Raw genomic sequence first — 17,508 nt, 5'->3', positions numbered from 1 at the left:
GAGGACTGTTGAAATGTTTTGTTCTTCTGTCTCTAAGGAAAGCATATAGAAATTGAAACTGACCTTCAGCTGTATAAAGGAGGGATGAGAATTCTTAAAAAGGGAGGTAACTCCATGGAGTGTAAATACATGCAGACTCACTTATAGATAACCACTTATCTGAACATTTGGGAATTCCAGAGGCCTGTCGATGGATGTTCTATTCGTTTCAATCTGTTATGGGAAAAGGAGAAGAGGACAATTTGATAGTGAGGAAAAATATTTCTATAGGTGTTTATATAAAGGTACTGAACATTTTTTAGACGGATTTCTCTTTTAACAGTTAGAAAGCATCTAACTTTCTTTAGATGCTTTTGAGTTGGGAATGTTTTGGGGGGGTGCACATGTTTCTAAAGATTGCACATGTCTAAATACCTGCAGTAAAGACAGGCATTCAGGCACACACAGTTAACGATTTGGCTTATTTTCTTAGACAAAGACCATTTTCTTTAAATTTTTACAAGTGATTTAAAATATTCGTGGATTGATAGACGGTCATAATGAATGGTAATCATTAGGATTATATTACCAGATGGGCTTTGTTCCAAAGGAGCAGAGGCCTCACCCATGGAATTTTATTTGCAGAGTTTAATGAGGGAAGTTTAATGAGGGTGATCTATTAGACCTGGCTTTGAATGCCTGCTTTGCTTGGGCTGGTGAGCTGGGACCTCGCTGAGCCTCCCGTAGCTTTATGCAGAAGACTCATTCACCTGGACATCTTCTCTTGACCAGCTGGTAGCATCCCTGGGCTAAGAATGTGTCTTGGGACAGCTTGACTATCAATTCCTAGTGACCATTTTCTGAGTGGAATGAGTTTCTCTTTGCTCTTGTCCAATAGCAAAATAAAATATGAATATCAGCTCATGGGTATATTTCTTTCTAGTTTCATTGTAAAATAAATGACCCCCCCCACAGAGATATATAAAGAATAAGATGGTACTTTTATTCTCACAGTTTATTATTAACAGATTATCAATTTGGTCTGTTTACTTCCAGAACTTTTTCTCTCTCTCCAATAACAACAAGGACAATCACAGCAGAAACTACACAAGTTACTCTGCAATGTGTTTTATGTACTCAATAGTATATTATACATGAAGAACTTTCCAATGTATGTATTCATTTTAATTGCCTCATAGCATTCCATAGTGTGGACATACCATTATTTATTTAAACATTCCCAAAATGGTGAGGTATGTTTCCATTTTTAAATTGTTAAGAATGATAATAATTTTACATATATCTTTGTGCATGTAAGAAAGCAGTTCTGGGGCATTATTCCAAGAAGTGGAATTGCTAAATCAAAGCAGATTCATAATTTAAGGTCTGGAAATGCCACTCTATCCATGGCAATGGTCTTCACACTCTGCATGAACAGTGAGGAACATAACAGGGAAACACTGGCCAAGGTTATGCAGGGGGAATGTGTTAAACAAGAAGAAATACCCAGAAAGATAAAGAAAATAAAAAGAAAAATCCCAATATTAAAAAATATATATATACAAGTAAAGGGAGGTAACTCTTTTCCCCTCACAATTGCATATTAAGAAAAATAAAGTAAAATCCAAGATTTCCTAGTTTTAAGGAAAAAGATTCACCTAAATACTGTTTAGGGGAGTTTAGGGCATTTTGGAGGAAATTTTGGCTAGCAGATTAAACTAAAATTTGTTATTTTCACCAAAAAGTATCCTTTAAGGTGACAAAGAGACCCACAGAAGCGGGGGGATCAGAGACAGAATTCAGTGCTTCAGACTCAGCAAATGGAAGCCACTCCCAGGGATGCTCTGGGTATTGTGCAGAGCCTGATGGGAGAGCAGGGGGCAAAGTGGGGGGCCCAAGGTCTAGTGCTGTTCACAAAGGATGAATTTTGTAGGCAGGTTAGATCGTTCACAAGTTTATTTTTTGTTTCAAAGAGTTAGATTAAATTTCTCAGAATTACAAATTCAAAACCCTGTTGTTTAAGCTTTTTCAAAATTCAGCTTATAAAATTGTATTCTACATATAAGTCTAGCAAGTACCAGCAATCAAATCGCAAAGACTTTGAATAATGCTTAATGCCATTTATGGGTTTGATTATTTAAATGCCTTCAAATATTGTAAACTACTTTGTTTTTGAATTTTATTTTATTTATTTTTTATACAGCAGGTTCTTATTAGTTATCTATTTTATACATATTAGTGTATATATGTCAATCCCAATCTCCCAATTCATCCCACCGCCAGTGCCCCCCGTCACTTTCCTCCCTCAGTGTCCATACGTTTGTTCTCTACATCTGTGTCTCTATTCCTGCCTTGCAAACTGGTTCATCTGTACCGTTTTTCTAGATTCCACATATATGTGTTAATATACGATATTTGTTTTTCTCTTTCTGACTTACTTCACTCTGTATGACAGTCTCTAGATCCATCCACATCTCTACAAATGACCCAATTTATAATATGTTTTATTTACTCTCCAAGTAGTTTAATTTATGGCATTAAAAAACAGAATACCAAATATTTATCAAAGTTAAATATTCAGAAACATGAACATTTAACTTTGGTGAAGTTAATTTATTTGAGATGTTCTAATAAGGAAGATTTTTAGGTCTAAATCAGTTATATTACACTTTTTAAATTGGAGTTTACAAGGCTCATACTTAAATAGGCCAAGTTCCCTTAAAAATTACAAATATCAAATAATTATTAAGAAAATCTTTTCAAGGTTTTAATAGAATCTTGCTGCAAGAGGAAAAAAAAAACCTATCTCAGGCCAATTCAAAGCTCCAACTCTTGGCAGGTCCTATTTTATGAAAAAGGAAAAATTAGATATTCCTTGTTAGACATAACAAAAGTAGTCAATTAATGATTATTAAACTTCTTGACTTGATGCAAGACTATTTAAGGTCCTAAGTAAGCTTCCTCTTAAGGGTTACAATCTACTGACATTGCTCTTAATCTTATTAAAATTCACTATAAATATGCTTAAAGAATTTTTTTCAAAGTCAAGAATGCTAGTTTCTTCCCAGAAAGATGCATGATATAGAAGTTTCTGGACAAGATCACCTTTGGGACCTTTTTTTTTTTTTCTTTCAGTACCATATTCCTTCTTCACCCAAAAACATTAATACTAAGGCTTTGATTATCTTAAGCTGTTGATACTGAATTTACAAATTTTGGGGATTAGAAATTTTATGCCTTAAATAGGCACTTATTATGCAAAGAGATGAACATGCAGACGTTATCCTTGTTGGTGGTGCTCCTGGACCACTCTGGCCCCTATGCTCAGTCAAGTGCTCCACACCATTGATAGTGGGCTGGCCGTGAAGTCTGTATCCTTGTATTCAAAGACAAATGTATTCCTGAATGCATTTTCCATTTTGCTTAAGACCGTGATGAGTCTTTGCATTTTTCTATATTTGTAAGATTAGATAATTCTTAAGTTTATGTTAAATAATAGGTTAAAGTTTTGAATTTTTGAACAGGCTAAAAGGCTGTGTCTGGCTTGCATTAATAACTTATAAGGCCCTTCCACCCAAAGCAGGCAGAGTCTAGAAACAATCTCATTAACTCAGACAGACTTAGCAAATACAGAAAAAAGTCTTTGTTATCTGAAAAAATTAAAATAAAAACAAGAGCAGAGCAGGGACAGGGGTCATCTTCTTTACTACTTATTTAAAGATTTCACAAATTAGTAACAAAAAGTAGTTGAAATAGAATCTTTCCCCACCCTTCACCACTGCATGAGATTTATAGAGTAAATTATATATCATATATATGATGATATATGATGATATGATATATATATGATATAGCATATCATTATGCTAATTATATAATAAATATATACTTGATTCTCTCCTGTGGATTTATTTATTCCCAATTAACCCATTTGTCATGGCCATCAAGACCTCTTCTCCCACCAAAAATATATTTTAAGAACTCTAAACTGACAGTTCCAAGTTTGCTAACGAGTTTCTGAAATCAGCGGGAAACTGTGTGAAGCCCCCCCCTCCCTCTCACCCTTAGCAGAAGTGATGCTCTAAGATGCATGCTTGGAGTTCACTTTAAGGAGATAGATCACATGACATTTGGTGGTGGAAAGACTGCACAGTGCTTGAGAGTACAGGCTTCAGTGACAGGAGGCATGGCTCCATCACTTCATACACAGACAAGTTATTTACACTCATCTTGTCTTACTATCTTCATCTATAAAACAGAAAATAATACATTAAAGCTACATCTCAGATGTGATCATGAGCACATGTTGAAGTTTCCTTTCAAAGGGAAAGACTTCAAGAAAGCCAAATCCACAATGCCCCAATCTTGGTGGAGATATTTTGTAGGAGACTAACCATGAATGTTTGGTTGAATGTGATTAGGTTAGTCACAAGGCTGGTTAAAGATCATTGCACTCTTTAACATCTGGTTAAAGGTAACAAGAGCTAGATGGATAAATTGAATTTCCCAAACAGACTTTTTATCTCATTAAAACTTATCAAAAATTGTACACAGACTTATCAGGAATGCTTAAACATGCCTTCAAAGAAGCAATAAGTTGCATCATTTCAAAACCACCTCCAATTTGTAGAAAATTATCTCTGTAAGTACTTCAGAGATTGTACTTACAAGTAATGAAAAGAAATTGCATCATTTACTCGTAGCCTTAAAGGCCACTGAAGAGGATCGCATTCCTGGTGTCCATCTTACTTCTTCCCTCCTGCACCTGGGTTTCTGTCTCCTCTCTCTAAATTGCTTCTTGCCTGTGGTTGCACAGAAGGCTCCCTTTACGTGTCTCAGATTTCTTCACTTAAGAAAAGGTGAAGCTCTTTGTCTCCCCTCTACCCCACTCAGCTCTTATTGTGCTGCTCAGTGTCAGGCAGGTAATAGTAAATGTGAGATGATAGGCTGTGGTTAGCTGAAGAGGCTTAGCTAAATGAGGACAGCTTTGGCTGGCTATTGCACCCCAGACATACGAAGTTTATTTATTTATGCAATCAACAGCCACTTATTGAGTGCCCACTCTGTTTACTACGTTGCATACTCAGTGAACAAAATAGAAAACAACTTATGCCCTTATGGAGATTACATTCCTTTGTGGGAAGACAGGTAACAAATCATAAACTTAATGAATAAGCAGAGTGTATATTGTGTTAGAAGACAGGAAGTGCTAAGGATGAAAAAGTAAGGGAGGCTGGGAAAGGGGATTGGAGGTGCTGAGTGAAGGAGAGTTGCAATTTTACTTTATAATTTTCTTTTAATTTAAGTATAGTTGACTTACAATGCTGTGTTAGTTTCAGGTGTACAGCAAAGTGACTCAGATATCTATCTATCATCTATCTATCTATCTATCTATACACATACACACTCATATGTGTATATATATATATATATATATATATATATATATATATATATATTCTTTTTCAGATTCTTTTCCCTTATAAGGTGTTACAAAATATTGAGTATAGTTCCCTGTGCTATACAGTGGGTCCTTGTTGGTTATCTATTTTATATATAAGAGCATGTATCTGTTAATCCCAAACTCCCAATTTATTGCTCCTCCCCACTTTCTCCTTTGGTAACCATAAGCTTGTGTTCTATGTCTCTGGGTCTATTTCTGTTTTGTATGTAGGTTTATTTGTATTATTTTTTGAAATATTCCCACATATAAGTGATATCATATGATATTTGTCTTTCTCTGTCTGGCTTACTTCACTTAGTATGATAATCTCCAGGTCCATCTTTGTTGCTGCAAATGGCATTATTTTATTATTTTTTATGTCTGAGTAATATTCCATTGTGTCTATATACCACATCTTCTTTATCCGTTCATCTGTTGATGAACATTTAGGTTGCTTCCATGTCTTGGCTATTGTTAATACTGCTGCAATGAATCTGTTTTTTTTTTTTTTTTTTTTTTTTGCAGTGAATAGTAGTGCATGTACCTTTTCAAATTATAGTTTTCTCCAGATAAATGTCCAGGAGTGGGATTGCAGGATCATGCAACTTTAAGTAGCATGATTGTGGCAGGCTTCCTTGAGAACACCATTTTATCAGAGACAAGAAGGAGGTGAGGAGTGGGCCATGTAGACATGTCGGGGAGAGCATCCTGGGCAAAGAGAACTTCAGTGCAAAGACCCTAACAAAGCAGCATCCCTGGTGTGCTTTAAGGACAACAAGGAGTTCAGCATGTCTGGGGGAGATGTAGAAAAGGGAGAAGAGTAGGGATGAATTTGGAGAAGTGATGGGGGTACAGATCAGCAGGAGCTGGTAGGTAGTTTAAAGATGTTGCTTTTACCTTGATTAAAACAGAAAGCCCTTGAAGGGTTTCAATCTGCCTTAGATGTTAATAGGATCTCTCTTGCTTTTGTGTTGGGGACATACTGAAGGGATTGGAGATGGAGGCTGGTAGACCAGTTGGCTGATGATCACAGTTGTTCAGGCAAGAGATGCTGGTGACTCAGACCAGAGTGGTAGCAGGAGGTGATGAGAAGTGGTCAGATGCAGAACAGATTCTAAAAGCAGAGCCAGAGACATGTACTCGTCCCTCAGATGAGGGCTGTGAGGGAAGTGGGGGGGACTTGCAAGTGTTGGGGTCTGGAGAATGGTAAGTATGGAGTTGCCCTCCTCTGATAGTGAAGGATGTGAGTAGAGAACTTGGGGGGCAGGAGGCAAAGTATGAGATCAGAAAGTCAGGTTTGGACATGCAGTTTGAAACATCTGACACCCAAGTGGAACTTTGAAGCAGGCAGCTGGATTTATGGGTCTGGAATTCAGGAGAGAAGACTGAACTTGAAATATAAATTTGGAAGTCACTGACATGGAAAATCAGGAGATTTGCAATGACTGTTCTCAGTAATCTGATCTTCGTTTAAGAGAAGCCGAAAATTCATATTGATTCTTTGAAACTTTCTAAATTATAAACATACTGACTATATTTTCCAAAACTATGTTGATTCCCCCTGCTTTCTTAATGCTTTTCCCAGGGTTGGTCTGCTCCAGCTGGAAACTTGTGCTTGGCCTCAGTGAAAGCTAAGTTAGGGAAAGAACTACTCTGATCTTTCTCAAGGAAAACGGCAGGGGTCCCTTTGTTCTTCCTAATGCCCGGGGTGGGGGGCGAAGTGTATTTGGCAGAAAATATGCTTGCCAAGATGCTTGAAACTGGACTCTAGTCTTTGGAGTAGGTCAGTCTTTCAGTATTCTGTAAAACACTCTCTTCTTTGAAGAAGCTTATCTAACTGTCTCCCTTGCTGTGCATCTTTAAGGAGAAGCATTTTCTTTTCCTTCATATCTCCCTGTGAACAAGAAAGCACACCACCAAACAACTGTGAGCCAGAACCATATGCTACGGAAGGCTGGACGGGACCATTAATGAGGTCCATGGGCCACTCTGGACAACTCTTCCGCCCACTTCATCTCTTACCTGGGTGGTCCACAGCTCCAACTAGCAATGAGCCTTTTCTTTTGGAAGAAGTTTTGATTTCGGGGAAAATTATACTTTCTCATATAAAACTCGTATAACGCTTTTGTCTCTGTTATATTTTTTTCTTTTCTCCTTCCATTCCTAATTCTTTTCTGCCTTTTCTTCAACTCTTTCGTTCATCTCCCTTCAAATTATGCACATCCTACTTTTAGAGCAACACAAACAGCTTCTGATGCGTGTGCCCTGCTCTCCGAGTCCTTGCTGGCACACATCATGATGCTTCTTTGGGCTTCTGAAGAGTATGACATCAACAGTTGTGTTTCTGCTGAAAGCTCTGTTTATTAAACGTCGTACACCAGAAGAAGGCACATCTGATTCAGCTATATATGAAATATCATTAGGATTTTAGAAGGTAGTTGTTCAGCATGATTATCTCGTAGCAAATTGAATTCAGTGCCTTACACCTAAGATTGTCACTGTCCTCATACTTAATGAGTTCTATTCACTTGCGTAGTTCCACACTGGCCTCTTTCTGCATTCATGTCTCAAGTGCTCAGTGTATACCAAGTAGAGAGAAAAAGAAACAAAACACCAGTTAAAATGAACTGATTAAAGAACACGGAAATTATACTCCTAAAACTGCCCTTTTTAAATAAGCCAGTTGGGGTTATACATCTTTTATTTTGAGTGTCTACTTTACAAATGAGTTTTTCTAATCACAGTGTGCATTGAACCAAAATGAACCAAGCTCAAAGGCAGCCCTGTAAGTATTCATTCAATTTTTTCTCGTTCTAGGAATATTAGATGTTTTTCTTTCCCCAGGTACTCTTTTTCCCTCTCAGAAATACATCATTTTTTTTGAGTGACCATAAACAAATGAATTTCTAGCCTACATATTCGTTGGTAAATTGAGTTTAGTAACACTGTAATACAAGGTCTGTGCGAGGCTTTTTAAGTATATTCAAAGTACCCAGCTAGTTCTTATACTTTTCCACAAGATCCCTCCCCCTACACGCCCCACTTAGCTTGGCAATATTGAGTTTTAAAAATACTTTAAAGTGTAAACTTGTAAGGAAAAATGTGTTTCTATTGCTGTTTGTATTTATAGGATGCTGATTTACAAAAAGTTAAGATTGTTAGTTGGAAATAAGAGAATCCCAACTCAAGCTAGCCTGAATACATAGGGGGTTTTCCCAGAAAGATCTTGGGTTGTCTCACAGAATCTAAGCTAGATTAAAACAACCAGCCCTCAGAAAGTTCAGGGATGCAACCTAATCTTGGAAACAGCAGAGACCCGCCATACAAATATTGTCAGGATTCTCTCCATCTGTCTTTTCTGCTGCATTCTGGACCTCAGCATTTTTTTCTCTCTCTTTTTCACTGCAGATAAGCTTTCTTCTCATGGCTGAAAACATGGCCAATGACAACTTCTGAGTTTTTATCTTATAGCTTCAGTCATCCAAAAAGGGGCTGATCTGAACTTTCTTGGTGCCAAAACCAAAAGAACTAGAGGATAACTACCTACTGACCTGGCTGTGCTCAGCTTTCCATCTTTAAAGCAATTAACTTTTTCTTGGTGGAGGGAGGGGAACAGTAATACCATTGTTTGTCAATCATGGAATCTGACTCGTGTGTGTGTGTGTGTGTGTGTGTGTGTGTGTATGTGTGATTGGGGGAGGGGAGTGGGATGGGGTGGGATAGAGCAGCCATAGACATGTCATGTAAGAATTTGAGAGGTTCAGAGGGGAAAGATCTTGAGAAAAGTACACTGCAGGAGAAGCAGTATTCAGGAACAAGCAGTTCTGGATGCGAAAGAAGAAAAGGTGTGGAGGAGGGTGGGCCTTCACAGGCTCTCTATCAGGGCACACCCAGAGGCAGAGGTTCTTGCTTGGATTTGCTCGTGAGGACACTTATGCTTCAAGTTTATCTAACTTCCCCACAGCACAATGTTACTGGTGTCGGGGGTGGGGGGCCAGAAACCTGTGGTTTATCTGAGTAACAAGCCTGTTTCTTTTCCACCAAGCTGGGTGGGGGAATCCAGAGGAAGGGTAGAATTTGCAGTAGGGAAGGCCTCATGTTTCGGTTTATTTATTGATTGGTTGGATTTTGTGGCCATGTTCCAGAGCAAAATTGCTGAGTCCCTTCCCCCCCCCCCCTGCTTTTTTCTGTGTTTTTAAGCCTTAGCTGGACACCATGGAGTTATCAAAAGGTTTTTCCCAAACAGAAGCCCTGTCAGCACAATAGTGTGTTTGCTGTGCTGAGCAGAAAATTTCTAATAATATGTCTGGACATATTCAGGAATATTAGTTTCTGGGCTTTGAAACAATCATTGCTGGAGGGTTTCCTACCTATGTAGGACACTTAGGGTAAATCATCTTACTTTTCCTTGCCTCACATTTTCGGAGGCTGCACAATGAACCCTTTTGTTGTATTATACCACTTCTGTGATTTCGTTTATTCCCCATCCCTGTTGAAATTCATGAGATTTTACTCTTCCCGTAAAGATTGTTTTCAAAAATTTCAGTGTTTAGAATTGCTTTTACTCTTAATCTTATTTGTTATACATATTGAGCACTTGCCTGGTTATTTTTTAGGAGAACAGTACCCGGAGTGTAGAGATTGTAAATCATGTATGTTAGAGATGAAGAGAATTACCTAAAGACACCATGTAGTAAATTGCTGAGCTGGGATTTGTGCTCAGATATATATAACCCTGAAGTCTGTGATCTTTGTCGAGAAGAAATGAATGTTGCCTTCACTCCCCTTAGCCCAAGTGACACTTAACGTTTGTCCTTGTTATGCTTCATATCTTGAATTTTCACTTAATCCAGTCCCAGTGTTTTTTTGTTTTTTTTTTTTTTTTGCGGTAAGCAGGCCTCTTACTGTTGTGTCCTCTCCTGTTGCGGAGCACAGGCTCCGAACGTGCAGGCTCAGTGGCCATGGCTCACGAGCCTAGCCGCTCGGCGGCATGTGGGATCCTCCCAGACCGGGGCACGCACCCGTGTCCCCTGCATCGGCAGGTGGACTCTCAACCACTGCGCCACCAGGGAAGACCCCCAGTCTGTTTTAATCCTTTTTGCTAACATCATTTGTAGTAGCTTTATGATAGCCCATTAATATTATGTACTACAACTTTCCTAAGAAATCTTCTCATGTTGGAAACTTACATGGATTCATCACGGCATCACTGTGAATAAGGATAATTAGTACACATAGTTTTATGTTTTGAAATATATCCTAAAGATAGAGCCATCTAAGGGTGATTTCTGGGTTAACTTATATGAATGTTTCAGAGAGTTTTTAAAGTGTATGGTGAAAATATTTTTCAGAATAGTCATACTGTTTTCATTATAAGTAGTAAAGGCTTCATTTTAAGGGTGTTATTGGCTCTGTTAATAATTATAGAATTTCCTAGTATGTTAACTGAACAGATACCATCTTTTCAAATTCATGGGGAGTTTAAAATAGATTCCTGGCCATCACCCAAAAGAGAAGCAGGAGGATTACGACCTCAATTATTTGCCCCTTTCCCCTTTCCTTTAAAAATGCAAAACCTTTTCAAAATGCAAAATTACATCTTTGTCTATTTTGTTCTACAGTAAGTGAAAAAACCTTATAAATTCTGACCACTTCAAATTAACTTTAAGTCAATGAACATGTGCCCCAGTGTTGAAATGCTTTATTTAATTGCCTAAATCAGCCCTGAGCCTTTCTTTGCCCAGTAGTACCAGGTAGACCCACCTCTTATGGTGAAACCATTGTCTTATGTTCACGTATTCAAGTCTCACTCAGGAATGGGAGTAGAGCAGACCGATTTCTACCATTCATGTAGTTGGATATAAGACGTTTTTGTTTTTCCCCTTATTTCAACTGATTTGGTTTATTTTGTTTGATTTTGCTCCATCTCTCAAGGTGTTTGCCAAACTACTGTGAACATGGAGGAAGCTGCTTCCAGTCCTGGGTGACCTTCTACTGTAACTGCAGTGACACAGGTTACGTGGGCGCCACCTGCCATAACTGTGAGTAGACTCATGCCTACCCACAGTAGAATGGGCAAAAATCCACGAATATCAGGGATAACGTCAGGATATATTCAACGTGGGGTGGGCACGTTTTATTCATTCCATGTGTGTTTCTTTCTTTTTTTTTTTTAATTTTTGGCTGCATTCAGTCTTCACTGCTGTGCACGGGCTTCCTCTAGTTGCTGTGAGTGTGGGCTTCTCTTTGTTGTGGTGCGGGGGCTTCTCACTGCAGTGGCTTCTCTTGTTGCAGAGCATGGGCTCTAGGCGTGCAAGCTTCAGTAGTTGAAAAATGCGGGCTCAATAGTTGTGGCTCTTGGGCTCAGTCGTTGCGGCTCACCAGCTCTAGAGTGCAGGCTCAGTAGTTGTGGCACATGGCCTTAGTTGCTCCACGGCATGTGGGATCTTCCTGGACCAGGGATCGAACCCATGTCCCCTGCATTGGCAGGCAGATTCTTAACCACTGTGCCACCAGGGAAGTCCCCAACGTGTGTTTCTTGAGAGCATACTCTATGCCAAACACTGTGGTGAGCATAGAGGATGCACAAATACAAAGCCATATCATCATGAAGCTCAAGGTCTACCAGGAAGACAGACAGGAAATAGGATAAGTGTTGAGGTAGAGGAAAGACAAGGTGCTGTAGGCACACAAAGAAGAGCTCTGAAGTCAACTGCATTTTCTAGATGGGCTAAGTTAGGCTGTGCAATAAACAACCTGCATCTCGGTGGCGTAAGTAATGAGCAGTTGAGTCATACCTGTGTTACCTGCATATCACAGGTCTGCAGGGGACCCTCTTCCAAAGGTGTTCTTATTCTGGGAAGCTGACAGAGACTCCATCAACTGGAATGTTGCCCTGTCAGGGAGAGGGATGCACAAGGAAACATGTGTTTTTAAAAGCTTCTACCTGGAAGTTTCTACTTGGACGCTTCTACCTGGAAGTGGCAAATGTTACTTCCACTCATGGAATCATTGGCCAAATAAAGTCCCATGAGCACCTAACTTCAAGGGGGTAGGAAGTGTCATCTTACCATGGTATCTGAGGCAATAGAACCAGCATATTGGTGATAAGTACTGACAATGTCTGTGTGTCCATGTTGGGGAGGCTTCAGATAGAAGGTTTGAGCTGATCTCGTGATAGGAATGTGGCAGACAAGGAAAAGAAAACAGGAAACTGAAACTGTAAGTAGTTTCACATGGCGGGAGAGTTCTGACAGTAAATGGTAAGAAAGGAAGCAGGAAGTGAGGAACCCGGAGCACACAGAGAATAAGGGGAGAGGAGGAAAAAGTAAAGGAAGAACAGCAGTGCCACGATTTCCATAATTCGATAGTCCTGTCAGGGTCACCAAACAAAAAAAAACACATGACAAAATAGAGAAGGTTTGCTGTTTGGAGAATTGTATATCAAACTGTGTGAAATGAACTGTAAGTTTAACTGACAAAGATGTAATTGGAAGGTGCTGGCTATAGTTGTAGGAGATTTCACAGAAAATGTGAACTTCAAAATTGACTTAGAAGGTAGAGGAGTGGGAGAAGGGCCTTCTAGAATAATGTTAGAGCCAAGCCAAGGCTGGACCTATTCTGGGGACTTCAAGGAGACTATCACTCAGGACCAGATCTCACCTGTTTTCCTTAAGTCCCTGCTGTTCCTGGCATGGCACTCAGAATGCAGAAAGGGAACGGTAGATGCCAGCTGGGCTAGAATCAGACTCTGATCCAGGATGAACAGCGCTGATGCTCTCATCCCTGCAGACTCCTCAGCCATTCTGTGGCCTCTTCTATGCCTTGTAATGTAACATTCACCAATGGTGACCACAGAGGAGGCCAAGCAAATCAGAGAAGAAATAGCCCATTGGCCATCATGAGATGACATTATTACTGTTAGCTGCCTGTAGAAGTGAAAAACACTGCCTGGCTTTATAATGATATAACTTACTTAAAATTTTCTATTTAGAGATTTGGAACAGTGAACAACAGACTGAGAGAGATTAGATTTAATTTTTAGCAAACTCTTATACTTGAACAAGGACAAAATTTTAACACGCTGGAGCTTGTTTTTGCTCAGATCCTGTAAAGGAAAACTAACAAAATCTTGTGGACCATTTTAGAGCTAAAATTACAAGTTTTTATTTAAGATTCTCAATTAATACCAATCTATAATTTTTTAAAAAATTAATTTATTAATTTTTGACCGTGTTAGGTCTTCGTTGCTGCATGTGGGCTTTCTCTCGTTGCAGCAAGCTGGGGCTACTCTTCATTGCAGTGCACGGGCTTCTCACTGCAGTGGCTTCTCCTGCTGTGGAGCACAGGCTCTAGGCACGTGGGCTTCAGTAGTTGTGGCATGCAGGCTCAGTAGTTGTGGCACACAGGCTTAATTGCTCTGCGGCATGCGGAATCTTCCCGGACCAGGGCCCAAACCCGTGTCCCCTGAACTGGCAGGCAGATTCTTAACCACTGCACCACCAGGGAAGCCCCCCAATCTATAAATGTTGAGTCCGGTTCCAGAACTATTATCCCTAAACAGCCAAGAACAACATATACTTGGACAGATACATTGTAGGACACATACAGGACTGTCCAGATTGTATGGACAATGCTCTTGTAAGAAGCTCAGAGGCAACCAGAGTGGCCATCAGTTTAATAGTGAGATGAGAGAAACTTGAAGATTTAAGTCAGAACTATCCAAATACTGGCCAAATCATATGATAACATTCCTATGGTTTGTAAATCTTATTCTGTTCACTTTCTCCTAAAGTAATTTAATAATATTTTGAGAATTTCATCTCTATGGATGCTCTCCTCCTTTAAATTTATCCATCCATCATGCTAAAAATAGAAGATTTCCAACTCTATAAAAAAAGCATGAACTTAAAAGTCGATGGATGTGAGGTGCTGATTTTTAAAGGAACACTGTCAAAGTTGATGAGCAGGAAACTTAACATACCAAGCCTTAAAAATCTCATTCTCTTTTTATCCCCCTTTCTGTGACATTACTCAGGGTTTATACCATGGGCTGCAACACTATTAAACCCCTCCTTCCCTTCTGGGCACCCAGCCAGGACAGATCGGAGGTGCTTGGGTGGCTGTGAGGTTTGGATGCCTATGCAATTCAAAAATTTGTCTCCCTTTAACTAATCCCTCTTCCTCCCCCCAATTGGGTGAGGGGCACTGTTTTGCGTCACATGTGTAAATTGAGTAAATCAAGTCATGCTTTCCTGCCTTCAGAAAATCTGTGTCCCAAATGTAGGGCATCAGAAATGAGAGCTGCTAAAATACAGAAAACAGAACGGAGGATCCCCTCAGGTAAAAGCAAAACAAGCAAGTTCGCAAACATGCTAGGGTGGAAATGGTAATGCCCTTGGTGTGTTGGGCTGTAATTCCTTGAAACAGTCATGCACAATCAGAAGAGTCGATGCAAGACCTTTAGATTTGTAAGACATTTATAATGATGCTTAAAACTTGTAATTTCTTGACTACTGGTCTTTTGTCTTTTTGTGCTCTTTAGGATTAGTTTGGTTTTTTTCATTCTCAGTGCATCCTAGTAAATGTGAACCAATAGGACTAATGACAGATATGATTCGCTTCTTTCTATCTCACTTTGTGGATAAGAGAGGGGTCTGGCTGAGGAGGAAGGTATGACGAACTCTAAGGAATGGTACAATGGGAATTCCCAAAGTCCTTAAACATGGTAGGTTGCTGTTAAAAATAGGTATGTCTGGGCTTCCCTGGTGGCGCAGTGGTTGAGAGTCTGCCTGCCGATGTGGGGGACGCGGGTTTGTGCCCCGGTCCGGGAGGATCCCACGTGCCGCGGAGCGGCTGGGCCCGTGAGCCATGGCCGCTGAGCCTGCGTGTTCGGAGCCTGTGCTCCGCAACGGGAGAGGCCACAACAGTGAGAGGCCCGCGAACCACACACACACACAAAATAATAATAAAGTAGATATGTCATCATTGCATTTCAATTTTCTTTCCTCCTTACCTGATGACATATAAAGAACTTGGGTACACAAGTTATGTTACTTGGGTACACAAGTTATGTTACTTTTCAAACACACTTGGTTCAAAGCCTCCTGCTTAACAAGTTATGATGATTATGTGGGCAATTCCTCTCCAATCTGTGGCAGCTTCCCCACAGAAGAAGGAAATATGAGACCATCACTTATCCCATGAACTGACATTAAACATTATGTCTGTAAGTTGCTTCGCTCAGCAACTTTCTCCCCTAAGTTGTATCCTATTTGCCAGAGGGAAAACTGAAGGTAAAATAATGTTTTCAGCCCAGATTAAGTCCTGGCAACCCACCCAGTGATCAGAGCCTTCCGATCACCAGAGCTGGTTATTGGTTTTCTAAAATGTGCACGTTTAGAAGGTTGTATAATTGAAGCCAAACTACTGAGTACTCAAGGTATATCTTGGCCATGGTATATTATGAATCCAAGTTAAGATTAAAAGGAAGAGGTTTTGTTATGGGAGCTTAATCATAGATTAGTCTACAATATAATGATAAAGTGAGGTGGGTATTATTATTCTCCCCATTTTATAGATGAGCACACTGAAGCCCAGAAGGTTACGTATCCTCCTCAAGGTAACATATGTAGCAAATGAAGGAGCTGGGATTTAAATAGAGGGAATCTGCCTGTGATGCAAAATAAGCCCCATATCTTATTTCCTTTCTCAAATAACGAAGACATTTTGCAAAACTGTGTATATGAACTTAGTGATGGGACATTCATGACGTCTTTCATACTGCTTGAGACCCAGTAGGATATTGTGATACCGGATAGAAAATGCAGTTCTAGAAGACTGAGAGGTGAGAACGTTTTTGTGTTCTAGAATAATCATGAAATCATCCTGGAAGGAAGTAGGTTGAGTCAACACTTGAAAGACAGCTCAAATTAAAATGGATAAAAAGGCGAGGGAAGCCTATCGAAAACAGAGGTTGCCGAGAGCCAAGGTGTGATGGTAGAATATATATGCTGTGATTTGGGACAATGCAGATGTTTGCCTGACTCAAGAAAGGGAAAATAGCTCTTTTCATTCATTCCTGAAGCCCAAGTGGTATTCCCATAAAGCACTTTCCCCTAGGGGAAATCTGAGCTCACTTCCCTTTATTACCAAAGCTTTTCACACGTTATTGCAGTATCTATAAATATGACTTTAATGACTGCATAATAAATAGTCTATTTAATGGCTTCTTGTTTTTATTCAACCATTTTAATCTTTTTTTGGGTGGGGGATGAGGAACCCTGTGTTGTTTCCAAATATTTATTATTCTAACCAATACCACAGTGGGCATCTTTGTGCTTAAATAAATTTTAACCCCACATGTTCCATTGTTTTCTTGAGCTGGGCATAGGAATGGCATATTTGAGTCAAAGATTATGAATCATTTTAAGGATCTTGATTCACATTTCAGCTAGCTTTCCTAAAGTCTTGCTACAGTTTATACTCTGATCCCTATTTTTTGAGATATCTTGTTTCACCTTCTAAGCCAGAATTGTTTACTATATGTTATAAAACTATTTTACATGTTTTTACTAAAACATTTGCATACTTTTAAAATTAATTAATTTATTTATTTTTGGCTGCGTTGGGTCTTCGTTGCTGCGTGCAGGCTTTCTCTAGTTGCGGTGAGCGGGGGCTACTCTTCCTTGCGGTGTGCGGGCTTCTTATTCCTGTGGCTTCTCTTGTTGTGGAGCATGGGCTCTAGGCGTGCGGGCTTCAGTAGTTGTGGCACACGGGTTTAGTTGCTCCGCGGCATGTGGGATCTTCCCAGACCAGGGCTCGAACCCATGTCCCCTGCATTGGCAGGTGGATTCTTAACCACCGTGCCACCAGGGAAGTCCCATAACAGATTTGCATATTGACATGGAAATTATTATGGACCCTCATGATGAATTCCAGATGAAGAATAAGGTTTTATAGGTGAATTATGCAGTAGGAATAAGATTATCTCTACAGAACTGTATTTAATCATTCAACAAGTATGTACCTTTTGAAAGCACATGTGATGTCAGTAACCAGGCAACTGACTGACTCTTACCTTGCGC

The 17,508-nt window shown here is 39.7% G+C and overlaps 1 protein-coding gene across 1 annotated transcript in view; it reads left to right on the top strand.

The window, feature by feature from the left end:
• CNTNAP5 (contactin associated protein family member 5) overlaps positions 1 to 17,508 on the top strand; it is a 903,219-nt gene that overhangs the window by 556,865 nt on the left and 328,846 nt on the right. The window contains exon 11 of the mRNA XM_033400123.2: positions 11,357 to 11,463. Within this exon, the coding sequence (XP_033256014.1) occupies positions 11,357 to 11,463 (107 nt within the window). The remainder of the gene's footprint in view (positions 1 to 11,356; positions 11,464 to 17,508) is intronic.

The sequence above is a fragment of the Orcinus orca genome, chromosome 7 (genome assembly GCF_937001465.1).
Source record: "Orcinus orca chromosome 7, mOrcOrc1.1, whole genome shotgun sequence".
Classification (NCBI taxonomy): domain Eukaryota; kingdom Metazoa; phylum Chordata; class Mammalia; order Artiodactyla; family Delphinidae; genus Orcinus; species Orcinus orca.
Note: the sequence above shows the minus strand (reverse complement) of the source record. Positions and strands in the feature narration are given on the sequence as shown.